This window comes from Simochromis diagramma, unplaced genomic scaffold (assembly GCF_900408965.1).
Source record: "Simochromis diagramma unplaced genomic scaffold, fSimDia1.1 OVJJ01000545.1, whole genome shotgun sequence".
In the NCBI taxonomy this organism is placed as follows: Eukaryota; Metazoa; Chordata; class Actinopteri; order Cichliformes; family Cichlidae; genus Simochromis; species Simochromis diagramma.
Window position 1 is genome coordinate 3,208,268 of NW_024387371.1, and position 27,567 is coordinate 3,235,834.

The 27,567-nt window shown below is 40.5% G+C and overlaps 1 protein-coding gene and 1 long non-coding RNA gene across 4 annotated transcripts; one reads left to right on the top strand and one right to left on the bottom strand.

Moving 5' to 3' along the window:
* Positions 1-834: 834 nt before the first annotated feature.
* On the bottom strand, positions 835-24,633 carry LOC120719029 (fibulin-2-like). 3 transcript variants are annotated; one of them, XM_040007873.1, is made up of 18 exons: positions 24,435-24,631; positions 20,706-22,103; positions 20,349-20,438; positions 15,436-15,550; positions 14,936-15,065; positions 12,062-12,263; positions 10,605-10,823; positions 9,765-9,863; positions 9,185-9,286; positions 8,311-8,442; positions 6,041-6,178; positions 4,536-4,676; positions 4,241-4,369; positions 3,612-3,737; positions 3,119-3,235; positions 2,884-3,012; positions 2,420-2,543; positions 835-1,775 (listed from the first exon to the last, which is right to left on the bottom strand). In XM_040007873.1, the coding sequence occupies exons 2-18, from the start codon at positions 22,027-22,029 to the stop codon at positions 1,418-1,420; spliced, it is 3,675 nt and encodes a 1,224-aa protein (XP_039863807.1). In that variant the 5' UTR covers positions 22,030-22,103; positions 24,435-24,631; the 3' UTR covers positions 835-1,417. The 3 variants fall into 3 exon arrangements, with proteins under 3 accessions (XP_039863807.1, XP_039863809.1, XP_039863808.1); XM_040007875.1 differs by lacking the exon at positions 8,311-8,442 and having other exon boundaries at positions 24,435-24,633; XM_040007874.1 differs by lacking the exon at positions 20,349-20,438 and having other exon boundaries at positions 24,435-24,630.
* Positions 23,184-27,550, top strand: LOC120719037. The gene is made up of 2 exons (XR_005692616.1): positions 23,184-23,344; positions 26,912-27,550. It is a non-coding gene; the product is annotated as an uncharacterized LOC120719037 (long non-coding RNA).
* Positions 27,551-27,567: the final 17 nt, after the last annotated feature.

The following is a 27,567-nucleotide window of genomic DNA, read 5'->3' on the forward strand; positions in this document are numbered from 1 at the left end:
CAGTAATCTGGCGAGGGGCTCTGTTTGGATGCGCAGCATGCATTAATACAGCTGTCAGTGAGAAACACACGCCCTTTCCGACGATTACAGCAGGTCCAGGAGGTTCACTGAACTCTGAGCAGTGACAGATTGTAGCTTGGGGGGAAGAGGAGGGTTTTTTTTTTAATATACTAAAAGTGATTAAAATGTATTCACAATTAATGACCTTCAGTTTTTCTTTAGAACTTGTTGTGCAACTGTTGCTTTAGAGCCAACATTAGAGAATGTAGCATTTGTTTCATCCTGTAGGTGGGAGTGTAACACTTTCTATTTTATAAACTGCAGCGGGTGTAATGTGCAGAGTCTGCAAGACTTCACATGTTAAAATGAAAAGACTACGTTTTTTATTAAACACTACATGCCGATTACATTTATGAGCCATAAACCTGTATGTTGATCAACCTGTGTGTAATGATGGATGCTTATCCTAAGTTCTCGCAACTATTTAGACGAATATGAAAGCAGGTATTGGTATTTTCTGTGTCAGGCAGTGTATATTTTAAAAGGTTAGCTGGGGAATAATGTTTATAATATACAATGTGCTAGATATTATTGGATGCATAATAACAGTAGTTTGACAGGTGAAAAGAAATTATTTTAAAAAGCATCTCAGTGAATTAGACAAATGAGCATCTACTTTTTGAATTGATAAAAATAGTTTTTATGTGAAAATTATCAATTTTATTTAATGTTACTGGAATTGCTGTGTACAAAATAACAAGACTTTTTCTGTCTCAGTTAAAAATGCAAACACCACTCACCTTTGCAAATACAAATAGACCAGTACTCACCAAACCATGCAAGTGGTTTTTAAATATTTTACTAAAATACTTTGTTGTTTATGGGTTTAGCATAAAAAATATGATACATCCATCCATAATATGTCTGAGAGGTACAGAGATATAACAATGTAACATACAATGTAGGATTAAATATATTCTGCATATGCATCAAAGACAGAACAAAAGCAGCAGTACACAGTAAAAGAAATGGGACAACTGTTCACAAATCATTTTTATCAATGCTATAAACCTACAAATTGCCATTAAACGCAATGATATCAGCCGAAAGTGGATATATAAAAAGTGGCAGAAGCTTGGTCATTGTCTATGATTTTGCAGAAAGCGTCATTTTTGTGGTATTTAAATATTTCATATCCCCAAATGTGTTGTTTCTGACTAAGACTTTGAATATTTTTTGAAAAGATGTAATTTTTAAGTGGCACAAAGTAGAAAGCTTCTTTCCATAATTTCTATAGCCATGCTTTAATAATAACTTCTGCTGGACATTAGTGACAGTGGTATTGTTAAACAGCGCTAAAGATGAGTCCTAAGGAATTGCTTAAAGGTCCATATTGGCCACAGCACAATTCCAGCTGTTAAAGTAAGTTGCCTGTGATGAAGACGTATATCCTTGCATGGAAGGTGGTAAATGTCCCTTGTCTCCATAGCTTCATCTCTACGTTGATTAGGAAATCCCTGGGACCCTGAACTTGGCGGTTTAAGAACACGGCACCCGTGTAGGCATTCAGCTTCCTTGTGCTGAAGTAGTTTTCCTCATTTCCGCTTGTGATACTGACAATGATGTTGTCTCCGGAATAGACGGGAGAGGGTCCGATGCGGAAGATCTGAGCAGGGATGATGATGTTGGATTGGAAGCTGAGGTAGTAGTAGGTGATTCTTAGAGGAGAGTTTTGACACTCCAGGTAGTTAGGACAGCTGATTCGCTCACAGCGCCTATGAGGGAGAAAGAAAGGAAAACTTTTTTTATACAGCAGCTTTATCACCTTCCAATAGCAAGACATTCAAAATGACTTTAAGACACATTGTTTTAAATGCACACTGGCTCTGCTTTGGCAATGTAGCTCCATATCTGAATTTGTGACAGGTAAAAAAAAAACAAAAAAACTACATTTCAAAATTATTCTATATTTATTCTGTACTTTGTGTTGTGCATTTGTTCATTCAAACAAGTCATTTTGACTTACAGGACACCCTGTGTTTAAGGTATAATTCTTCTAATTGGTTATCCTTCACACACAGAAGGTTTAAACAAAAGACAGGCTGGGCTTCAAACGCTCACAACCAGACCTGTGCGCCTGAACTGATCAAAGTAGGGATATGCCATCCAAGTGACATCATACACAGCCTAGAGTAGAAAAAACTGAACAGAAAAAATTGAAAATTATAATGATGACCTTCTGACTGAGAGGGGTTATTTGTGCTGAGCTGATTTTTCAACAGTTGAAGTGATCCTTCCTAAAATTATGCAACTGCCTATGACCTCCCCTCCCACCCGGCCCACCCAAAAAAGCCATAGACACTGTAAATTTTTACAAAGACCAAATGAATAGAATTCTTTAAGGCATGTTTTGACTTACGTGTCAGACACTTTTCGGTAGTTTGCCGAACAGCTAAAAGAAAGGCAGCGGTACCCTCCTTGAATGTTGTAGCAGGTCTCAGCTAAGGAGCAGTTATTGGCCCCTGTGGCACACTCATCGATATCTAAAACAGACAGTTTATGCACAAGAGCTGGTTTAGTCACCGACTTGGTTAGTCACAGGGTAATGGAGGGGAAAAAATGTCCTTGTGGGGAAAAAAGACTATTCAAGCAAAAAATCGAATTAGTTTGACAAGATTTTTAGGCCAATAAAGTTTTACAGGCTGTGTAATTACTGCACCAACCAACAATTATATTTATCTGAGCAGAACCATTAGTGTATGCTATGTAAGTGGGTGCTGAGCCATTTTTAAAGTCAGTTTCAGGGCGAAGCTCGATGGGGCACACTTGCTCTGAGGCGGCTGCAGTACAGTGAGCGCATGCATGTTGTGGAGAGCTATTCACCTCTGCAAGATCGTCCATTTGGAGACATGGTATACCCATAGTCAGGACAAGCACACTTGTAACTGCCTGGAATATTCACACACTTATAGGTGCACAGATGGCCAATGCTTTGGGAGCATTCATCAATGTCTGCATGACAAGGAGAATAAATCATGTCAAATTGATATATAAACTTGTCTAAACAAACGTTTTGTATAAACACGGTGCTTGCAATGTGTAATAGAGCATACTGCACCTTCACAGGTGTGGCCATCCTCCTTAAGGTAGTAGCCTTGTCTGCAGTAGCACTGGTAGGAACCATAGATGTTGGCACACTCCTGACTGCATAGGTTGGCCAGACACTCATTCACATCTGGAGATTAGAGGTTAGAGCTCATTACTGTCACAACTGACTTGATCAAAGCAGTTTCAATGTTTTTATCCTAACATATAAACAAGATGTTGTTATGAAGCCAATTATGGTTTTAATGGTTCCAGCTTGAAGGCATGGCATGATACACAGTACAATACACTAATGCAGCTAACCAGCACATGTTGTGCTGTGCCCAGCTTTCACATCAGCTCAGCCTTACAGCCTGTCTATCAATGCATACAAGCATGGTGTCTCAATAAATACACAAGAACACATATTTTTATGCACAAATGCACAAAAATCTACAGTGACATGTGTCAGCATGCACAGACTGATGCAAACACACCCGTACAGGCAGACATTAACACATACACACCTTCACAGTTCTTGCCATCACCAGATAAGCGGAAACCAGAGGTACAAGAGCACTCATAGGAGCCTGGGGTGTTCTCACAGGTCTGGGCACACAGACGGCCTCGGTAGCTCCAACACTCGTTTATATCTGAAAGAAAGAGGCAGCATCATCATCATACTTAGGTGAGTGCACTTTGTGTTTGTGAGTTTGCATCCATGTGTGCAAGTGCGTGCACGCAACCAGGCATGTGCAGTTTTGTTGTCCTGCACAAATGCGTACGTGCCTGTGCGTGCTTGCGTGCATGTTAACGAGAGTGCGATGTGAGGGGACCATCTGTCTGCTGATAGTCTAAACACACGAGCAGAGTCCATTATTATGAGAGTCACAATACAGTGAGTCCCGAACAGAGGGAGCAGTGGCAGCATCAGCCGGGGTGGGACAAAGTCCTCTGCTGCAGGAGACGTGATGGGTAGCTCAGCGGCTACTGCAGAGGCCAACAGCAGAGGCTGGGAAACAGCAGCAGCTCTCCCACAACAGAATAATAAATAGGGGGAGAAGAAGAGGCAGCCAAACCAGAGGGATTGCTGTACAGTGGCGCAAGGAAAAACAGGAACTTTTTCTTCAGATTACATATGTAATGTCCTTCATACCTACACACATCCTTCTGAATGAATCATACTGATAGCCTGTTCGGCATTCACAACGATACGAGCCAGGTAAATTGTGGCACAGCTGGCCTTCTCCACATCGATGTACGTTGCTCTGACATTCATCCACATCTAAAAAAGGCATCATTTATAAACAAAAAAAAGGAAAAAAGGCAGAAATTATATTCATGAATAGCATTTGTTTAAACAAGACACGCATACAAGACATGTTGATTTTGACCTTAAGTCTGCACATGTAGGGTTGTTTGTTTACGATGCGTTTCAATACGAATCTTACCAACACATCTGGACCCATCAGGACTAGCATGATAGCCACGGCTACATGTTATCTTTCTGTTGCAAATGTAGGATCCCATTGTGTTGATGCAGTTAAATCCTGGACTGCACGGCTGGGTCAAAGCACCACACTCGTCAACGTCTGGCATTGAGGACACCACAGGGGGGAGAAAGATACGTTTTAAGAAGGGCAGGAGAAGAGGAAAGCCCCAAAGGCACAAAGACAAGGGTCCTGAGACCAGAGTGCAGCTTTTTAGCCACACTGTACAGCTGTGATATCAAAGCAACCACACATCACACAGTTGCATTCCTCTGGATAACTTTGTTGTTGTTTTGTGTGTGTGTATGTGTGTGCGTGTGTGTGTGTGTGTGTCAGAAATTTTCTCCATTTTCTCATTTCTCAGAGCATTTCTTTCACGCTCCTTTTATAGCGGCGTCTTCTGCCTCGACATGCCTCAGTTCCTGCCCCTGGGGGCTAATTCCACAGCATCAGTTTGTACTGGAGGAGGACATAGGATTGGCTTTTATCCACCCTTTGCAGCCCCTAACAGCAACTTCTCTGATCTCATGTCTGTGTGGCATTTAACCCCTCTGTCACTGCAGACCTGCTGATTCACCTGCATGACAAACAACCGTGCATCTTCCCGCACTATGATTCACCTGTGGGGGAATTTCTGTTGGTGCATCTGCCCGGATTCACTCATTTGTTTGGAAACAAGATAAGAAATCTCTTTAAAAGGAAAAAAAAGAAAAAACAAACGATGAAAAAATTGTTATGGTTTGCCAATTTTAATGACTTCTCTCTGTGTGTCTCTTTTTCCTTTGCATCCTTTGTTTAGTTTTACCCATTTAAGTTCTCTACATATTTATGGCTCACGTCTTCTGATTATCTTTTGTCAGTCTGTGTTGCCAGCATTCCCTGGCTGGTCTTTACCCCATGTTCCTGTGTTTTGGATTTAGTTTCCTTGCATCCTTGTTGTCAGTATTTGGATTTGTCTTTCTGAATTTTTGGACCATCTTCTGTTTGAGCAACTCCCCGATTTTAACCCAAGTTTTGTTCATTTAGTTTTATTTTGTTCATATGTTTATTCATCTTATTAGTAGTAGAACTCAATCAAAAAAAAAAAAAAATATATATATATATATATATATATATATATATATATAAGCAGAATATTGAGGGAAAAGGTCTTTATAATTAGTCTGAGGCAGAGGATCTTGTTTTGAAACAAATGGAAAAAATAAAGCAAAATAAAAACATATCCAAAGACAAATATGTGATTAAAATCTGCAGCAATATTGATCATTTTGGAGTTGGACAAAACATAAGAGAAAAAGGTGAAACTGATGATATGTGTCTCTGTACATGTAGGAATGTTGTATGAAATTATATCTTTTGCTCACTTTTTGTAATAAATAAAAAATTTTCTATTACACCTGTAACCGAGAAAACACAGTGAACAAAGCGCTGCAGGTCTAGCAAGGACATTTATTGGTTTCTCTTACCTACACACCTGCCCTGCATGTTGTGGCTAAAGCCCACAGGACATCGAGTTTTGGGGTTGCATCTGAAAGAGCCCTCTGTATTCACACACTCAAAGCCATCTCCACAGTTATGGGTTCTCTGCGCACACTCATTGATGTCTGTGGGAGAAGAGAGGGTTTAATGGAGAGAAGATGTAATAGCACATTTTACCACTGGATGGCACTCTGGTTAAACAGCAGATTGAGTGTTTGACTTTTGCTGCTGTTCATTCATCATAAAGCACTCTAAGTCAAGGCTAAAAGAAGTAATTACAACTTAGAAATCATATGTATACTAAAAAGCTGTCATGGACAAAAGACCTTTCAGGTATATTAACCTGATTAGCACATCTAGTCAAACCAACACAAGTCTCCTGTGCATTGCATGAGTGAACGCCGCGGTATATTCCCCGAGAGTCCCACAACACCTGTCTACTCAAAGATTTACCTGCTGAAAATCAGCTTTTCACATCTGCTGCCACGGTGTGAAGCAAAGCTGGAGGGAAATCATACTCTCAAAATATAAAAAGTATTTAGTGTTTGTGTATGTCTGTGCATGAAAACGTTCACAGTAGTCTTGTGTTTTCAAGTAGGTGTGCAGTATTTCACCACTGCAAATGCTGTACAGAGGCCTAAACTAGTTCTGGCAGCCCTGCAGACACAGGGTAGGTCTCTAAACAGCAGATAGTGATTGAGCATCTCGCTCCTGACACAAACCTGGCAGACTCAGCAAGAAGCTGAGTGAGCCTGACACCAACAGAAAGACAGAGAAAAAAGCAGGAAGCAGGATAAATGTGTGTGTGGTAGTGATTTCCCCTCCCAGTGAAGTCAGAGGGATCAAGGAACCTTGAAAGGTCAAAGACTCCGCATGCTGCTGCGAGAGACGATTTAACCAGTCAGTTTTCTCCGTGTTTCACTTTTTTTTAAAAATTAAATACAATACTACTAAATACTGTAGAGTTAGGTAATGCAGCCATGTTCAGAGGTCACATTTTAAAAAAGTTATTTTGACAAATTCTTGTTAATGTTTTCTAGTTTTATTCTCCCCATCCTGCTCTGGGTACTGAAAACAAGAAATGTAATTTTTGCAGTGGAACCCTGGGTTAGCTGTGGGCTACATATGTTTTTAATCTCCTAATATTAAAATAATTTTCACTACAGAAAATCATGCTACATTTGCTGCTAGCTGTCTCTGTTTGCAGCTACAAATGCGCAATCGAGTGCTTTGTATTTGATAATGGGAAAAGTCTTTATTTGCTCATCATGAGACAAGATTTTCAAAATCAACGGCAAGACAGCGAGCACTAATGCAAGATTGCACAATTAATTTTCTGGTCTTAACTGAGTCATTCACTTCCCAGATGAGGGAAGAAAGCATTTGTTTCGTATTGAAGGCTGAATGTGCTTCATTTGTGTGAGGAGGCTAAATGAGTGTTTCATTATAGCATCGTGGTAAGACATTAAGTTGGAATAAGTAGCACGGCACAAAGACGTTTTTGCATTATCTTACCTAGGGTGAAACAGCCACATTCTTGGCACATTGTGTGACAAATTAAAAGAAAGCAAAGGTCTGTGTGCTTTTGACAGACTATAATTAATTTTGCTGGTCTGATTGCTCCCAACCCGCTTTGGATAATGTTGTTACTTCAGAGCCAATGATCTGTTTGGAGGCTTACTTTCTTCTTAAATGCTCGTTTTGCCCGACTGAAGATCCTTTACATTCACAAGGAATACGGATTAGCTGACTGTCCTTGCTCAAAATCCATCCGCAGTTTCAAATACTACTAATACTGATCTTAGAGGCCCTTCTTCCTGAACACTGCTGGTGCTTTATGAAGGAGACCACTGCACAGGCCCAATTTATGGTGCATGGAAATAATGAGACGCATAGGGAGGTTTACTATTTCATACCAAAGTTGGGCACCACCCACCCTTGAGCCTGGAAGCTCTTCATACAGTTAGCAGCAAGAAATACTATAGAAAAAGGTAGATTCTTCATGTTTTGTTGTTTTGGGGTTTTTTTGTTATTCAAGCTTACTGTGTGCTTAAAATGTCATAATTACAGGGTGATTTTAAGGTGAAGGGCGAATACTCATAAGGCTTATAAAGGTGATTGTGCTGGAACAGTGCAGTTTCATTACATTGTAATAACACAGTAGTTCACATACTCCCTTGCTGCCATTTACAATATATTCACTGTGGATGTAAGTAAATACATTGATGCTGGTTAATACTGATAAGGTGTAGTGTACCTTCACAAATGTCATTGTTGATCTGGTATCCAGGCGGACAGGTGATCAGTCTCTGACAGACATAACTCCCTGCAGTATTCATGCAGTGCTCATTCAGCTGGCAGGCATGTGGAGACAAACACTCATTTGTGTCTGGATTTTGAAAAGAAAAGAATCAGGACAAATGTGAGAGTGTGAAGAAAGAGAATAAACAATGAGAAGATGCACAGATTTAGAGAAACCAGACAAGATGTGGGGAGAAAAAAAATGTCTTTGTCTGGTATCTGACAATCAGCAGTTTGACGCAGACTAAAGAGACAGGTCAGACCCTCCTCCAAGAGAAAGATCAGGAGTAAGACCACTGGGTATAAAATCCACACAATGAGAAATTTGTTGCCACAGTGAGCTGCTGTCACAGTTTGCTGCTGCCAAGTAGAGAACAGACCAATGGTTATAGCTTAAAGATAGATCCCCAGGGAAAGAGCTTACACACATAGCGCAGTAGCTGTTCAGACTAAGGATAAAAAGGATAAAAAGTCCATTCTGAATGTAAATAAGAGGTATGGTATGCAGCTGCTAAGCTATATTGTGATAATGCATGGATAGTTGGGATAATCCCTTTGGAAAATCAAAACTTCTCCACTTATGTTTTCTTTTTCTTTTCCAGTTGGTGGCTAAAAGTGAAAGGGATTAAGGGCTGTATCTCCTCTGCAAATCTAGAGGTGCTGATGAGCGGAAGAGACAAAACAGTGGCAGACAGTCTTGCCAAGAAACTTCTCAAATGGAACCAAATGTCTGCGAGCTCAAGAAGAAGACTTAAATGAGTGCTGCAAATGCAAGCCGCTTTCACTTCTTCAAAGGTTTTCTGCATTATTTCAACATTTTACTTCCTTACCTTCACACGAGCGTCCGTCAGCTCTCAAAGAGAATCCTGGCGAGCAGGAGCATCGGGGCTGTCCGCCCACTGGAGTGCACTGTTGCTCACAGATGTTGTTTCCTGAAAATAATGCCGTGTAGTCAGGTCAAATGAAATGCACTGCATTATCATTACACACAGCACTACTTCAGCAGAAACAGAGGAGCGCTTGTGTTGGAGGGGGGAAAAAAACACTCTGTTTACTGTAATGCCGTTTGCTTATTTTCTTCCAGGTTTCCAGGTTGATTGCTGACCTGGTCATATTCAATTTCATACTATTGGCTCACAGTGTGGTGGACCTCCACCCTGGTGTCATGGAAACCAAACAAGAGCAACAAAATGTGACATGGCACTCATTATGGTATGAAGAATTAATTACTAACACCAAAATGCCACTTGTGTTTGACATTTGCAGCACAATCACATGTGATGGAAAGGGAGAGTTATATTCAGCGGCATTAAGGTGGATGTTCCGGTCTCCAGATGAATGAGCGTGCTCACTATGAGCCGCCAGATCTGCAGCTCTCTCTCTCCATTTATCAAGCACTGCATTTCTAACCTTCACAGGGGTCGAGTAGGACTGACGACGGAAGTGGAGAGGTGGGTTCCACTGCTGCTCTGTCAACCTCCTGCAGTCTGTTCTCCTCATCCACCGCCTCTGCACAAACATGAGTAATGTCAAGACAAAAGCGAGGAATTACTCTGTAATCACAAATTCCACCTTTCCATCTACAAAGGTCTTCGAGACTTAGATGTTGTGCAATACCTGCGTTTTAGGATGATATGAGGCTAGTGGCTACGGATGAAAGTTGTAATAGTAATATAGGTGAGACAGGAAAAAACACTGCCTGCAGACAAACATTTGGTTTTATCAGTGAGGCCCATTGCTCACTGTAATTTGCTGAGAGCTCTAGCATTAGTATCCTGTTGAGACAGGCTTCTGTTGGTAAAAGCCAGTGTTGATTAAAGGCCGGTACGTTGCACAGTCTTATCTAAAAATAGTCCTGAACTGTGAATCTGAGCAGATCTTCACTTTTGTCTTGAAAAAAAATAAACATTTCAAACAGCGTGGAAAAACTTTCGCTAAATCCCATTTGACGACAGCAGGGATGTGACTAATTGGCCATTGCTGTCAGTCAGGAAAGGGATGTTGTATGAATAGAATAATTATTATTAGGCACTATCAGGCCTTGCAGACAGGAAGGAACTCCACAGGCCAGGAAAATAATACACAGTGAATGTGTAGATAAATGGGCTCTCTCTGGGATGCATGCAGACTGTAAATCATTGCTTTAAAAAAAACAAATGGCAGAGAGAGCTTTTTCCCCATGTGTTGCTATCGCTAGAAAGGTCTTGTGGTATTTAGTGTGACAGAAAAAGATTGGTGATCTTTACTTACCTTGCACGCAAGAGAAGGCGTCCTCTTGCAACACATACCCGGGGTTACACTCACACCGGAAGGAGCCTATTGTGTTAACACAGATGTGGTGGCAGATGTTGCCCTCATATATGAGACACTCATCCATATCCTCCACCTCAACAGGACTCTCCACCGCATTCTCCCCATTCTGGTCTTGACCAATGGAGAAGGCCTCTCTACGATACGGGCTGTCCGATACTACAGCACAAGGAGAGAACAGCTGTTACTCTCACAAGTCATGGCATATCATCAAGGACAAAACCTGTTAATTACCTGCAATATTTACATGGAACATAGTAGTAAGGGGGATTTATTTTGTTAGTTTATTTTTGCAGGGCTGACTGCACAGGACAACAGTGTGACAGCTGGGGCAGCTGTCGTGTGGTGGAGTGAATGAGGATGCAAGTAGCAGACAGCGGCGGAGGTGCGAGTGAGTTTTATTTACAGTGAACAATAACTAAGGTGAGGGCAGAACAGAACATAAACCTAAACTGGGAAAAACTAATAAACAAACCTGAAAACATAAGGTCAGCGGGAGATACACAGAGATGACACGAAGAACGCAGGGCAGAGAGGGGAGGCAAAACGCTGACTAACACAGCACAACACAGACAAACCGACAAGGATCGCAGACTGACACCCACTATATATACACACACACAAGGCAATCAGGTAATGGCACACAGGAGGGGAGCACAGCTGATCCTAATTCACAAGACGACAGGAAGACACAAGCTGACACAGTGATAACAGACACAGACCTTCAAAGTAAAACAGGAAATTCACAAAGACAAACTCAGGGACACGAACAGAGCACAGGAGGGAGAACACTAAAGCGCTAAACACAAGAACCAAACCCAAAGCACTAATACAAAATAAGAATTAACACAAAACACAAGATGAATCCAAAATGAAACACAAAACGCTGGGTCAACGACCCAGGACCATGACCAACAGTCACATATGACACAGTTCGCATCCCAAACAAGTTCATCGGTGGGCTATTATGAAAATCAATCCAGTGCAAGATAAATAAAATCCACCAAAACACGTGCTGTATTTCTAATTATGCTGAAGATTTAGCCATGCAATGGACTGAATGTCTGTCAACCTATAGCAGCCAAAGAAAATCAGTGTATGGTAACTTCCAATAACAGTGTTTTACTAGAATAGAAATGAATACAGTGCAAGCAGGTACACACTAAATCTCTTATAATTATATTACATTTGGTTATTATATGTTTCTTTCAGCCGGTTTCTTTCTCAATATTGAAGAAATACCATGTTGATAAAAAAGATTGATAAAATAAAATGACCTGGTTTGTTTTTAAAACTGGTGCCAGGCACTGCCGGATTCCCATTAATACTCCTGCTTTCAACCTGCAGCATGCCTTTCACAATGTGAATTCATGCATGTCAATATTTGTTCAGAATACCTTTTTTTGGTGGTGGAGTAAAGTTCAAAGGAGGCCTTTCTCTGATAGTGTGCCGGCCATCTTGATTCACAGTCCTCCCCTCCTCCCCCTCGCAGCAGGTTAGAAAGATGTGTCTGCAGTGAAAATCCAGGTAGTGGTGGGCTTCGCAGCGATGCCCCTCACTGCGAAACTGCAGCCCAAGGGAGCAGCAAGTGCAGCACTCCTGCAATTCACACAAACAGCCTTTGAATGTGAAGTTGGGGTTTATGTAAGTTTTGAAAGTAGCATGGAAACGAGTCTAAAACCCACTTTGTGAAAAACAAAACATACTGTGGTCCATCCCATATTCATGATTTGTTCTCCCGGCAATGTGGGTCTAATGATGGCAGTTTTAATATTTCAACTGGTAGGTCAGCTGCATTGCCAAACAGGGAAATTACATTTTTTTATTAATCTAATTTTTTTTTTTTTTTTACAGAGTATGGTCCCTGAGGATAATGTTTTGTGCTTTTAATGAGACCCTGACATCTCCTCTAGTAGCTCTGCAAATTGTTTTTTTAGTCAAATGTTTGAAATGGGACTCATTTCCAGAAACTTGGTGGGCATGCTTGCTGCCTATATAATTAATCTTACATATTTTCCCTTGACTCTTCATAGTGCCAGTAGCACTAAATTATAGTAAAATATATCGAGATTTGTGCTGTACTTTGTGGATTTGTTTTGCAGAGACCTGATTAATGGTTTCCAGAGGATAAAGACACTCATTGGCCATTTCTTTAGGTTAATTTGTTCAACTGCTCATTAACACAAACATATAATTAGCCAATCACATAACAGCAAGTGGAGATGAAGTTCAAACTGAGCACCAGAATGATGTAGAAGGTGATTTAAGTGATTTTGGATGTGGTATTAGCACTGACAGGCTGGTCCGATTATTTCAGAAACTGCTGATCTGCTGGGAATTTCCCACACAACTATTTCTAGGGTTTACAGAAACTGGTCTGAAAAAGAGAAAATATCCAGTGAGCAGCAGTTATCTGAACAAAAAATGCATTGCTGATGCCAGAGGTCAGATGAGAGCAGCCTGCTTCAAGGTGTAGGAAGGGAATAGTAACTCAACCACTTGTTACAACCAAGTATTGCAGAAGAACATCTCTGAACATACAGCAAAATTAAAATCACACTGGGTGTTACTCCTGTCAGCTTAGAACAGGAAACTGAGCCTACAGTTCACACGGACTCAATGGACAATAGAAGATTGGAAAAATATTGCCCAGCCTGATGAGTCACAGTTTCTCCTGCGTTATTCAGATGTTGTGTCAGAATTTTGTGTAAAAATCACGAAATGATGGATCCATCCTGCCTTGCATCAACAGTTCACGCCAGGGGTGGTGTAATGGTGTGGGCAATGTTTTCACACTTCACACCATCTGAACATAGTTTAAACACCACCGTGTACCAGAGTAATGTTGCAGATGACTGTCTACTCATCTTCTAACGTCTGCATCCAGCAGAGTAACACACCATGTCAGAAAGCTCAAGTCATCTCAAACTGCTTTCTTGAACATGACAATGAGCTCACTACAATCAAATTGGTTTCCATAGCGATCACATCTCAATCCAATAAAGCACCTTAAGGATGTGATGGAGCAGCAGATTGGCATCATAGATGTGCAGTGGACAAATCTGAAGCGACTGTGTGATCCTGCCATGACAACATAGACTAAATATCTTCAGCAAGTTCTTCAATTTATGCCACAAAGGATTAGGGTGGTTTTGACAGCAAAAAGGGGGTCTGACCTGTTACTGGCAGGATGTGAGTAGTGAGTGTATACTTGTAATGTTGGCAGTCACCTGAATGTTCCTGACTATTCCTCTGTTGCTACTGTTGCTATTTATGGGCTAGTTTCAGAGAACTGGTCCCAAAATTAATGCTAATCCTAAAATTTCATACACAGATTTATGTTCCCCTCCAGATAAATATCCCTTAACCTTTCCTCTTGTGCCATCATCAAGTCAGATAGTTTTCTCACACCGTGAAAATGAATTAGATTCCCTTAGCCTCAGATGTATTTGTGTTAAATACTCATTTCTAAATTCTTTGAAGACTTTTATTATTGTAAGCATATTAACAGACTCCTGTTAGCATTTAGCCAAGAGTACTGCTGTGCAAGAAATTCACAGAGCCACAAGCTTTTCATCTTGTTGGATTGATCTTTAGTAGTTACAAGTCTGAATTTGGGGCAGCTCTCCCCTTGTGTGTGGGCTCTTACTCGTTTTCCCTCTAGCTCTCAGCAAGATTACTGCTGCAAGTGCCCGGGAGTATGGGGAAACATAAAACTGAAGTAATGATTGCTGTGATGTAGCATGCTTGTAGATGGAATAATATTACTAAAACTACAGGGGTTCCTCAAAAAGGTGGTGAAAGCCAATATTTAACACCTGTACAGTGCCAGTAATGGCCTCACGCTGCTCATGTGCCTCTGAACAGATGGGCTGATTTCCTTCAACAGGTCAGGTAGCAAATGGGCATCTGGACATATAATGGTTACGCAGTCATCGCGAATGGACCTCACTGATTGCCTCAATGTCTCTCCTGCCCTGCTGCTTTTTTGACATCTTTAATTATGACGCCATGTTCACACAGTTTCATAGAATCAAAATCTGACATGTCCAATAGCCTAGGGCTGCTGTGAAGATAATAAAGTTTGCAAGACTGTGGGAATCTGGGGTTGTATCAGGCCCTAAATTAGTGTCTAGATTAAATAGGATCATTAAATAAAAAGGATTTGGCACAACACCAGTAAATCTCAGAGGACATCTACAATAAAATAAAATACTGGCAAATGCTGTGCTGAACTGTGTTTGCCAGGTTACCTGGTCACATATACTTGCCTTGTAATAATCAATCCCACATTTATTGCTGGCATCTTCTCTGCACATATTTCCTGCTCTGGCTGCATTCACTCCAGCCAAGCACCGACTTTCTCTCAGGGAACCGAGGCAGCACTGTTGTTGGGCAGTCCTGACAGAGAAAAGCACACATGAGAAATGACTGCAGAAATGTCTGGACTGCAACTGTGGCCTTCCAGCGGCAACAATTCTTCCAGAGAGTGTTACCACAGAGCTGACAGGACTGTGTTTCCAGGTTTCTGTGAATTCTATTAGAGGGAGGAACTGAAATGAAAATCTTAATATTTAGCTCTGAGAATCATTCAGCAACACCAAAGAAAAGTGAGCTAAAATGTGATTAATCATGCAAGAAAACACCTCGTTGTAACGAAATGTGAAAATTACTTTGTCATTATGTCTTTTGTGGCCTTTAATGAGGTGAGAAATATATTCTTCTGATATGTTCAGTGAAGTAGATCGGTGTTACGTAATAATGCCCTTACAAGCACATCGAGTGGATATCTTTTGCGGGTGGTTCCATGTTGTTACATTGACCATTAGCCGAAGCCCATTTCGCCCCTGTCTCACAGCAGGTTTTCAGCTGCTCCTTGGCAGACACTGTAATAAAACACAAACACCAAGATCCAGATTTATCCTGCTCAGTGTGCCAGGGTTTCAAGCCACATAAAATAATGTTGACATCATGCATATCGCTGGATTCTAATTGTACATCATTTTTATCTAAGAATCCCGTCAGCGAGATGCTGTAAAAATGTGGTTATTGATATCTGAAATACAATCAAATCTCATCTCCTGCGGGACAGAGTTTGCTGGATTCGGTGACTGCACGCTGAGAATAGCAATTACAGTGTGTGTGTGTGTGTGTGTGTGTGTGTGTGTGTGTGTGTGTGTGTGTGTGTGTGTGTAAATTTCTTTTCTTTTCAGACTCCTTGACTCTGCTCTCACTTTAAATGGCAACAAAAAGTAGGAAACCCCAGACTCTATAAAATTAGCTTCAGAGTAAAACTGTTCTTTTTTTTTGTAAAATCCAGGTTGATGACTGCTGGATCAGAATAAAGGGATAACATATTAGCACTTCATTTTAAGCTGAGAGCAGACAGAGCAAAAACACATGATTCGGTTTACAGAGGAAAAAAAGAGCTTATATGTGTTTCCTGAATAACAGGGAAGCGCATTCCTGTGCTGATTTGTGGCCCCTGCACTACTGTACAAGACAAACCTCTTTGCATTTATGTCTTCTCAGCCTGTCACACCTTGCAAGATTATAAATATCATAAAATTTACACCTAGCAATGGCTATGTTTTCCTTTTTTACTCATCCAATTAACCCTAATTTTGCAAATAACATGTTCTTATCCAATTTACGTTCAAATTGAGACAAAAAAAATGCTGCTACCCACTCTATTCAATACTTGACGATATATTTAAGTCAAAGCAACTTGTGTTAACATTACATCAGTGGTGATGAAAGTTAGCCTTCATCTTCTGTGCGAGATTAAATAGTAATCCATTCTGTGTTTTGGAGACAATTCAGTTAAGTCTGAAACAAAGCAGAGGATACTAGAGCATGGTAAAAACGATTTATTTTATTTTTAAAGATTTTTTTTAAAAAAACCCTCTCAGAGAGCTCTAATTGGTCTCTTGCAGCATGGTCGTTTGGAAAATCAGCCATAAGTAAGGGCAGGGATCATAGAGAGGAAAGACCAAGCAAAAGTCTTTTCTAAAGAGATGATGCTCTGAAGAGAAATCAAGCATGCCTGAAGCCACTTTAGCTTTTTAACTTCCATGTTCACTTATTTTCATTGAACTATTTCTCTCTGACCTACCTGTGTAATAAGGCCCAAGCAATTACTCATAGCGGAGTGAGTGAATGCTGCAGTCTGCATAATTTAAGGGTTTAAAAATGAGGAAATCTAAATCTTGAAAGGCACGATGCCTCTTTGATACACAACTACAGTATCTGTATGTATGCCGTGCAGGTAAACAAGTCCTTTTGAACCTTTCTGGAAGTATATTAAAAGACAGAGAACGACAGGGAACGTAATTATTCACCTTCTCCTTATGCCTCCTATTCATTTTCTCCAAGTGGAATCCCTCCACTTGTAACAAACGAGCATAAATTCCACATGTCAAATCAAAATGCGGGATGTATACATACAACTCATCATCATGTTTCAAAAGGATTTTGCGTCTGTAGGAGATTATGTTTCATGAAAATAGCTACTGGGGGCAAAAACAATGATAAACTATATCAGCCAAACATGTATCTAGTCAAACCAAGTCTCTTCCTTTCTCTCTGACAGTCCTTATAATTAAGCCTGTGTAGAAACATTTTCCATTCAGCTGTGCAATAATTAACTAAGCTAATTATTGTGCTTCCACGACAGCGATTCAAGATGCACTTGAAAGGTGGCTTAGCGTCATCTCTCTGTTCCAGGCTTGTCATTAAATCTGTCCATTAAAGTAACATTAACACCAGATGCTTCACTTTTGTCTAAATCCAGAACTGGTGACATCACACCCTCTGAAAATATGAAGCTACAATAACAACCAAAATGGGCAACTCTCAACATGTCTGGAGGTGTCATAAAGCAGTGCGCTGCCACTAATCAAGGCTCGCGTGTCTCTTCTTTTGTGCACTTGGACAGGTGGGCTGAAGAGATCAGGACCAGCACTGAGGAAAAACAGCGCATGCCAAAGGTCGCCGACATGCAAACTCATGAGGCTGAACATGCCAGATGATTTAGGCTGAAAGCTTAAAAGCATGAGGAGATGTGTGTGTGTGTGCGTAGGTTGGGGTTAAGCACCCGAGGAGGTGACACAATGTTCTTCCCCACTTCTACACGAGTACTTGCAGAGATATCGTGTCTTTTGAAACACACAGTCGCTATCCAAGAACAGCTGGCCGTGACATAACAGGGATGACTCGCATGCTATGATTTCATTTCCAAAACAGACATTTCAGGTTTCAATTATTTGCAACTTTGGCCTTAATTTCCCCCGAGACTTTGAGCCAATAATCGTGGGATTATTGGCTCACAGACTTGTAGTCATGGAAGCCCTGAAGGGTTGTCACATTGTTTGATAGTTTTGCACAGTAAACCCCAATCCAATTACACCTCCTTGTGGTAAAATAATCTGAGTGAAACATTAATACACACTTTCCAGGGTTGCCACTATTTGCTGCATTGAATTACTTTGAATTATAGCTTCCTAATGTTTCCCAGTGTTAACACCGATCATCACAGCCCACACATTTTTGTGTATTTTGAGTTATAAACAACATCTGCATCAGTGTACATTCCTCAGCACACCTCTATCAAATTATTTTCCACCGTCTTGTAATTTGAACCTACTTTCCCCTCCCTCATGGAGCCTTATGGATTCCAAGTTATGTTCACAAGCCATAACGCAGGAAATTTAGCCATGTTTTGCCTGAGGAAATCTTTGGACCTGACACATAGAAATAACAGCAGGGAATAATTCATACCTAATTTGTGCTTTTCAATTTTTAAAAGTCCCATTAGAAGTAATTCTGTTTCTGCATTAAAGTATAAATGAAATATTTTGTGTAAAAGAATGTATGGACTGGAGGTAAAATAGTCAATTACTTCTTGGATTACATGTATTTGTTCATATGCGTATATGTTTATGACAGAACTGCAAATGGGTGCAAGACACAAACCTGTTATTTTTCTACAATTTATCACCAATCTCCCTTTACTTATGCTGTGGGTGAGTTTTATGAGTGGTTTCCAGCATCTGGAATTTTTTTTAAATATATTTATAATCATGGGTGACATGAGGCTCAGGCGGTTTTTTAGTAAGCGGATGATGCGTATGGGAGACAAGCCAAAATTAAATGAACTGAAAGATACTTAGATTAATTATCTTCTTCAAACTGATCTTTACAGAAGTTGGAATGAACTCTCACGTAGCCAATTCTGGATTTCGCCCGCCTTTTATCCTAAGGAAGATTATACATTTCCCTTCCCCATGCCCACATGCAAGATGTTGTGACACTTTTGTTGGTAAAAACAAGCACTACTCCACGTTATTTCACTTCACCTCTTATATTTCTTCGTCCTTTACTCTTGTGCCTTATCCACAGTTCCCGGTACAGCAGGAACGAAAGTTAGTGAGAGTAAATTTGCGCAGAGGTGCGCTTCAGATGGAGTGATTACTGGGAAACCAGCATCCTCGTGAGAGATGGGTAATCACATGGACTCATGAGGGAGAAGCAGCAGCGCCTGGCAATCAAGCCATAACAGTAGGCTCATTCATCAGATGGGTATTATGCTGCACACAGGTACAACCCCCAAGAAATCCTAAACCAGGTTAGCCCCGCATTTAAACAGTCTAAACAATTCCACCCTCCTTCTGAGCACATTCTGGATCTGTCTGGGAAGGAAAAAAGGCAAATGAGCAGGAGTTATTGACTGAAGAAAAGCACAAACACATTTGTCTTGGGCCGCAGCAAAGGCAACTCATTTATGTTTTGTGAAAAATGTCCGTGTTCTTGTTATTTATGTTTTCTCTTTTGCTGTCTAAATAACTTTGGCATCTTCAGATAATTGCACTGATAAAAAGGCATTAGTCAGGACTCTTATCAGCTGGGATTTTTCCTGCTTGTGCTTGAAGTGTCACCAAACTGGACGTCTTCCTTTAGTCCAGTACAGTGAACTCTCACTGCTGATTTTCTAACACTGGAAAATAACTCAAAATGTTAGAAATATTCCAGTGTTAGAAAATCAGCACTGCTCAGTGTTAGCCATTGTTAATCTTCAAAACTGACTAGGTTACTTTTAAACATATAACACTGTCAAAAGTGTTAATTTAACACTCAGCAGTGTTGTATTTAACACTCAGAGGTGTGGACCCATATAGACACTCTCCAGTGTTAATTTAACACTGGAGATTTTGCTGTGCACCAGTGCCTTAAAGCCATAAAGCGTGTAAAAAGTAGGTTTTCCTGAAATTAAATTCTTCACTAAACTCGAAGCAATATAAATTTGGATTATTAAATTGTAATTATTTTTTTGATTTATTGCATATATGTAAACTAACTTCACATATTCCTAGTGCTGTGTAACTTGCCTTAGACAGACTTCATCGTCTGCTTTCTATCCAGTACTCTGACCAGCAGTATATGCACCGAAGGGGAACTGATCTGTTAGAGAATATGCTAATAAACACATGAAGGATTTAAGCAAGCGGTGTGGTCTCACTGGAGCAAAGCAGGGAAAATATGAGACACAGACTTATTCGAAGCATTATGATGTAATCATTTTTTGTTTAAAGCAGTGCCTGGCTTACTCTTTGTTGCTGTTTAGAAACCTCTAGAGAAATAAAAATAGCATTTTCTTAATGTGAATGTATGAAAATGAATACATACTAGATATAGTAATTTTCCCTTCTGAGTAAGGTAGATAAATGATATCTTGGGGGAACAGTCTTTCCACGAACAATTGTTTTTCCTGGATCCCTGCCAGATAAAATAGAGTGATTATAAATTCCTCCTGAAAAGAGAGAGGATGTGAGAGAAGGAAATGGAGATTTCCTTTGAAAGAGTGCATCAGTACATCATCACGGTGTGATTTATTTTGAAGCAGGCCTTGAATGCATCAAAAACATTTCATGTTTCAGATTTGTTTTAAATTCAATACCTTCAATGAAAATTCACACAAGTAGGGATGCTTTGATTTATCAAATGTTAGGATTACTTAAAACTTTGCGTTATATGTTAACTTACTTTCTGTGTAGGCCTCAGCATCTCGAGTCTGATAGCTGCTGAGTGTTTGAGGTTGTCTTTGATGCTCCTCGCCTTCCTCTCTCATCCTGACTGGAGCTCTTCTAGTGGGACTGAATTGAACTGTAGGGTATAACTGTCGTTCCTCTTTACCAATCAGCTGCCTGTGCTCCACTGCCTTTTCATGTCCTTTGTTGGAGACAGAACGGTCGCCATGACTTTGTCTGTTGTGGCCAAAGGGCCGGCTGTTGGTACGCGCAGTGCGTGCTGTGTCTCTTAGAGTATCCTGTCCTGCTCTGTTTCTGTGACTGCCATGTTTCATGGGTCTTTCTCCAGTTTCCTGTTGTGGCCTGTGGTGCCCGGTGGTCACTATCTGTGTGGCAGTAGTTGCCTTTGGTGATGATGTTTTGTTTTCACCTCCTGTGGTAGTTGGATCCATATTATGAGTAACCTCATCCTCTGTGCTCCTTTGTGTGTTTGGGCTTTCTTCTTGTAGCCTGTGTCTCCTTTCATCATGAGAGCTGAGGCTAGTGGAGCTTGACTCTGGGTAAGCTGGTGGTAATGTAGTAGATTCCAGTGGTTGGGCCAGATTTTGGATAGTGGAAGATGTTGGCTCTGCCAGAGTATAGTCATAATCCTCTGTGCCAAAACTGGGTGGGTCCTGCTTGTACAGCGGTAGAGTGTTTTCCCTCACCAGCTTGGAAAATGGTTCTGCAAGACTCATTTGTTGGCTGTTGCGATTGCCTCGAAAGTCTCTCAAAGGATTGTTGTTCTCTGTAGTTGTTACCGACATGGGCTTATTAACACTGCGGCGGTCACAGCCAGGGATGGGTGAGCACATTAACCTTCCACCTTCATCTGGACAGTGGCAAACTTGGCAATGATCTATCTGAAAGGAGTGCCCCGCTTTATACTTCTTGTTGCCATGGGCACAGCCAATACGACCACACTGCAGACATCCATCTGCAGGTTGTAAAATGTCAATGCAGTTGGGGGAAATTTCAGGGCATGGAATGAAATGACAGCTTATCTTCCCTCCTCCCTGAGGACAGGAGCACTCGGTACTTCCGAAATCCACAAAGTAAGATTTCCCCTCTGGGACTTTCCCATCCCTGAAGCCTGCTTTCACACAGTCATAGTACTGGTAGCCCTCACAGGTGCAGCCGTTTTGTATACATTTAGGACAGCAAGCGCCTTTTTCTAAAACATTTTCGATGCAGTTCTGGAGAACAGGACAGTCCACGCCTGTGCAGTCTCTCTGGCTTAGACAGACGTCCACGTACAAAATCATCGAACATAGAAACAATGTTGCTCTTTGCATGTTCATTTTCGATTTTTTTTTTTTGTATTCACTTCTTCAAAATAAGCCTCCAAATGACAAGGATGTTTGCATTCTTTAGCCTGTAAAAGTAAACAGTGATTATTGATATAAATTTCACAGCTATTATCAGAAGCATATTTTTCATTTAATGACCTGTCTGTTTTCATTTGACAACATGCCAGATGTACATATTTTCCATGCTTAATGTTTTGGCACCAGGGAGGGTGAAAGCTGTGGTTTATATTTTGATTGCACATGGAAATTTGGCAAACGGTGATGTTGAGGGAAATATAAACAATAATATGCCAGCTACATTTCTCAGTGCTTGAAAAAAAAAATGTTGTTCAATAACAAAAACACCCTTCATACAATACAATAGTTCAGTATTCAAAAATCTGTCATCTGAGTGTCTGAATGCATGTAGTATATTCTTAAAAATCCTGTCTGCATCCCTAGATTATGGTGGATATGTTGACCGAGTCACTTGCTGATATCTTTCCATAATAATTGTTTTCAGCAAACTGTGCTCTTGCTGCTGCCTAAACTGAATTAATATTTTAAGTACATCAGACACGTTGATCTATACAAAGAATTATACAGGAGCTATAAATGTTTTTCATTAAAGATCTGGAGTCTTTTCTTTGTATACAATACAGTGCAGAGACAGAGTGGCAAGATGCAGTCAGAGTGTGTCAAGCCTGATCCTGTGAGAAAAGTGATGTGACTTCAGATCAGAGAGCATACTGAAAACCAGGTGGTTTCTATTTTACTTTTCCTGTTTTTCCTCTCTGCTTGCTCTAGTGCCAAAACACTTATGTGACATTTCCTACTAAACAGTATGATTTTAAAATTAGAGAATAGCCCAAAACTGTTCTGCATGACAAACTTGTCTTAAGCTATTTCCTGCTGAAATGTTTCTAACTTAAACAGAGTTCTTCCTGAAGCTTATTCTGGCTGTAGCTCAGGTGGCAGAGCAGGTCAGCCACTAATCAGAAGGTCGGTGGTTCAATCCCAGGCTGCCTCTGGGCTGCATGCCAAAAACCCTTGGGCAAGATACTAACCCCATGTTTGCCTACTGGTGGTAGTCAGAGGGCCTGGTGGCGGCAGTGTCCGGCAGCCTCGCCTCTGTCAGTGCGCCCCAGGGCAGCTGTGGCTACAATGTAGCTTGCCATTGCCAATGGGTGAATGACTGAATGTAGTGTGAAGCGCTTTGGGGTCCTTTGGGACTAGAAAAGCGCTATACAAATGCAGGCCATTTATCACGTTTGCACCAGCAACATTGTGGAGCAGATCCCCACCCAGTGAAGAGCTGCTGTAGAGGGTAAGTAAGAGTGTATGCTCAAAGATGACTTTTTCTTAAGGATAAACACCTGACTTGGGTTCGATGCTATCTAAACATATGGCTTTGAAATCTTGTTGTAAGTTTGTTTTCATGTAACGTTGAGTAACTATTCAAAAAATATGAAATGCATCTACGCCAAGGTAATAAAATGAAGTCTAGATGTAATCACAATGGACTCCAGGTCAATAATGTGACATCTGTTGCCATGTCTTCTTTTCATAATTCAGGCACAGGCAGAACAACAAAGTGCTTTGCAGCTCCATTTAAAGAATCAATGATGTCTTTGTGCTCCTGCTGCAAAATCATTTTACCAGATCTTACAGCCTCTAACCAGCACTCTGTTGTGGTGCTTTAGCAGTGTTGAACTCAGCCCTAAAAGCACTAAAGCTTCTGCCTGTTTGTCTATAAAACCCATAGTAAGTGAAATGGTAAGTTAAACATGGAAAGGACCACTGATAAGGAAATCATAATGTTGAAAAATAGTCTGTGGGCCGGTGTGTTCGGCTCAGGTTCGGTTCGGCTCAGAAAATGTCCTGCAAAGTATTTCAATCTGTGTGTTTTGCCAACGCAGTAGCCAAAAGTTGACCTTTACCCTTGTGCCCACCGAGACACGCGCGCGTGCACGCAAAAACTTGTAAAAACCGCTTTTTGCCCTCTGCGCAGGAGCAAACGCGCTGACTTGTCATAATTTAAACGTTTCCTTGATGGTTGATAAAACAGAGTGTCACACCTATTAAAGCAAAGCACAAACTTCCAAATCATTTACAATCATTTGTGATGAGCAACACCCCGCCTTTGAGGTGCCTTGACTTAACGTCTCAGTCACAGAGCCGCACATAAAAATTACATAACCGATGCTTTAATTCATTCATCAAATTATCCGGTCTGAACAAGAAACGGCAGTCCAAAACACTCAAACTAATATTAGCTGTAATTAGACTGTGCAATACACAGTTTAATTTAAGCGTCTGTTCATATGCTCACGTGATGTTTCATGAGATCTAAGTGAAAATCAAAAGAAGCTCATGTTTGCAAGTACTTTTTCAGTTTTATTTCTAAAAGTGCTTACCTCGCGTTCCAGGATCTTGCAGCGCTGGTGTGCTTCTGAGCAACAGTTGTGCGTAAAGTTCGGGCTCACTCTTTGGATGGGAGCGCCTCCGCTCTCTTTTTTGGGGAAGGGCGGGACAGACTGCTATAGAATTATTTCCACCTTTTCCCAGCTTTTTCAGCTTCCTTTTGAGCATAATGATTCAGCCAAAGTACAAGAAATGACAACACTAAAATGTGCTTTGCGAGGAAAAAAATTAAGGAAGTTGAGGTTGTGTAAGTCTGTTTGGAAATGCAATCCAATGACGACAATGAAAAAACAGTATGATGTGGTCTTATATGAATATAAGGAAGATTTAAACATCACGTTTGTTCTTTGTTTTGTACGTATTGCACAATTCACCTTGAAATCCTGTACCTTAGCAGCCAGATTAACACGTTTACTAAAGCTCATACCAGCATTATAGACATCACATGTTGTCTGTGATCTTTTTCAATGGGGTTTTAGAGAAAGCTGTAAGTGTATTACAGCTTAAATTTTTCAGACGGGATAAAAAAGGACTCCTCTGTGAATTCTATCTTTTCTACGTTTTCGCTGTTGTTGTTTTTTCCAGTTTAAACTTAAGGAATCACAGAGTCACTTTAGGAATAAAAACAAACAAAAGCTGCCTGGTTTGGTGAATAGACCGATCAGCCAAGCGGATGGGCAAGTGGCCACTTTGTTTCAGGGCCCTCCCTTGACTAATCAATGACATGGATGAGGCAGTTGCCCTATTATTAGTATTCTCTGCTTATTATAATCAAATGCAGGCACATTTGCACAAGTCACACTCTTGTGTGACCTCCCAGGTTCTTATATGTATGTCCTGCTCAAATGAAATCTTTATGTCTCATCTAGTACACAGTTCAGAATAACTACTCTGCTTTACGTCTTTGTGACTTCTTTACAGTGCATGGATCACAGAATCCAAGGAAACAGCGCATCCAAGTCCTTGACAGCCCATTTAAACGTGGTTGCACAACTTAGATTAGTGCATGAGTCAGCTACAATTTTTTTTCATGGGTCAGTGATATGATCTCATCCAGAATGCCTGGTAGGCAACTTGTGTTATACCCCAGCAGGAGAAACATGTATGACGTCCACTGGACTCAAGTTCATCCTTGAACTGACCCACACATAAGATAATTAAAAATCAGAACAAATGAGCTAAGTGGTTGGGGAGCTATTCTGCAGAGAGACTGTTGTCACGACTTTGCAGAGCATTGCCCTGCTATGCGTTGCCATTGTGTAGCTGTTAAAACATAGCTACACAATGGCCATCAGCTCCTGACCTTTAGACTGAGTGGCAGGCAAGTAAAATTTCCATCAAAAGTATTAACGTTTTGCAGGAGCCTTTCTTCCACAGACAAATGACAAAGCTGATATAAAACAGATTTCCTGTTTGCACCTGCAGTAATATGCATGTTAAAATGCACTTTACTTACACTTTTGGTAATTACCACAACAATTTCAACAACCACATATGCTGGTTTCAGTTCTAAATTGTACTAAAACCAACACATTGTACCAGATTCAACATACTATACAATTAAAATGAGGCCAGTAATTAACAATGTTTTAACAGAAATGAAATCCTAAATGCCTCAGGCTTTGCAGATTTCAGAACATTGGAGGATCTTAGACTCCACAGAGATGTTTTCATGTTACAAGCAGGGACCAAACGATCTTTTCCCCCACAGTAGTTGACCCCACTGACTCTTCTGGGTCTTGAAACTCTCAGTGCAGTAATAGCTCTCAGCCGGTGAGATAATGTCATCTGACACGCACTGATTTAGGAGAGCTAATTGCACCCCACACTGTTGTAATTTCTTATTCATGCATGTTTGAATGGTGACTTATGGCCACTGATAATTGCCCAAGCCCAATAACTGCACCTCTGCTTTGTATTATCCTACCAAATGGACAATTTTGCTTTATTATGCAAGAAATATTGAATTAAAGTTTCATACAAAGTGTTTATTTATTTTTTTATCGAGAGCAGTGACGTCTTTCTATCCTCAGTTCATTTGATGGTGACAGTGCTACGCATTAATGCAGTTGGAGTTAATGTTATCTTTCCATTTGATGATACATTGTCTTCTGCTTTTGTTTAAATAGGAGTGTTGGATAGTATTTGTTGTGACCCTTGCTAAGTAACAAGCAATATGAAATGGTGTCAGCTGATGGATTGCATATATTTTAATAGTAATTAAACAAAATGTCACTATAATCATCGTAACACATAATGTGATTAAAACACTGAGCAATACAGTTCGTCAGCCCGAATCCTATCAATAAGTACATGCAAACAGAATATTCCAGATAAATCTTCTAACAATACCGGTCACCAGAAACAAACCCTAACATCTGGCTAATGAACTGTAAATGTTCTAAAACCTCTTAATGAAAATGTCCCTCTTGTGCATTCCAATATGTTTCTTGTCATTGCTCTGCTGCAGGTCCACTGGATAAAGTGAAGAGAGGAAGTCTTTAAAGTAACCAGCAACGACGGGGCACTAAAGCTCTGCAGGGGGCTACACCATTGGAAATTAGGACCCAAGTATAATGCGGTGAAAGTAGCTCCCCACATGTGTCTGCTAAAGACTTTCCAGGCTGCTGTAAAGAGCCATGTCTGCTGATAGAGGGTGCAGCCCCATAGCACAACTGGCTTTAGTTAAACTACAGCAAAATGTTGGATTCTACTTGGTTTGTTAATTAAATATCTAACAGTCTGTAGTGGGTCATTAAATATTAAATGTCACTTAAATAGAATCACTTCTGCAAAATTACAATGCCCACGATCATTAATGTGCAGAGCTGCAAACCCAAGCCCACTGAGCTCAGACTGCTGGCCATGCTAAGGAAATGGCAAGGGAATTTAAAGCATGCTGTAGATTGTATAAGTGGATTTAATACTTGCAGCACAGCTCTTTAGCCCTCCCTGTTCTGCCTGTTTTACTTTATGTAGACCATGTTAATCTGTAAGTTATAGGTGTTTTACTTCTCAAGGGAAATGTCGATATTTAAAGATTTTTTCTTCTGTTATAATTCATAAAAACATCACCTAATGTAGCGTTGCACAGAGTAAAAAAAACCCCCAAAAAACAAACCCTGT

What these genes read in the sequence shown, in the direction of transcription:
- LOC120719029 (XM_040007873.1), bottom strand. Translation starts at nt 22,029, where the DNA reads ATGAACATGCAAAGAGCAACATTGTTTCTATGTTCGATGATTTTGTAC. An exon ending in AGGGAAAATTACTATATCTA is followed by an intron (nt 15,551 to 20,348) that starts GTATGTATTCAT and finishes GTTTTATTACAG; the next exon opens with TGTCTGCCAAGGAGCAGCTG. An exon ending in GATATCCACTCGATGTGCTT is followed by an intron (nt 15,066 to 15,435) that starts GTAAGGGCATTA and finishes TTTCTCTGTCAG; the next exon opens with GACTGCCCAACAACAGTGCT.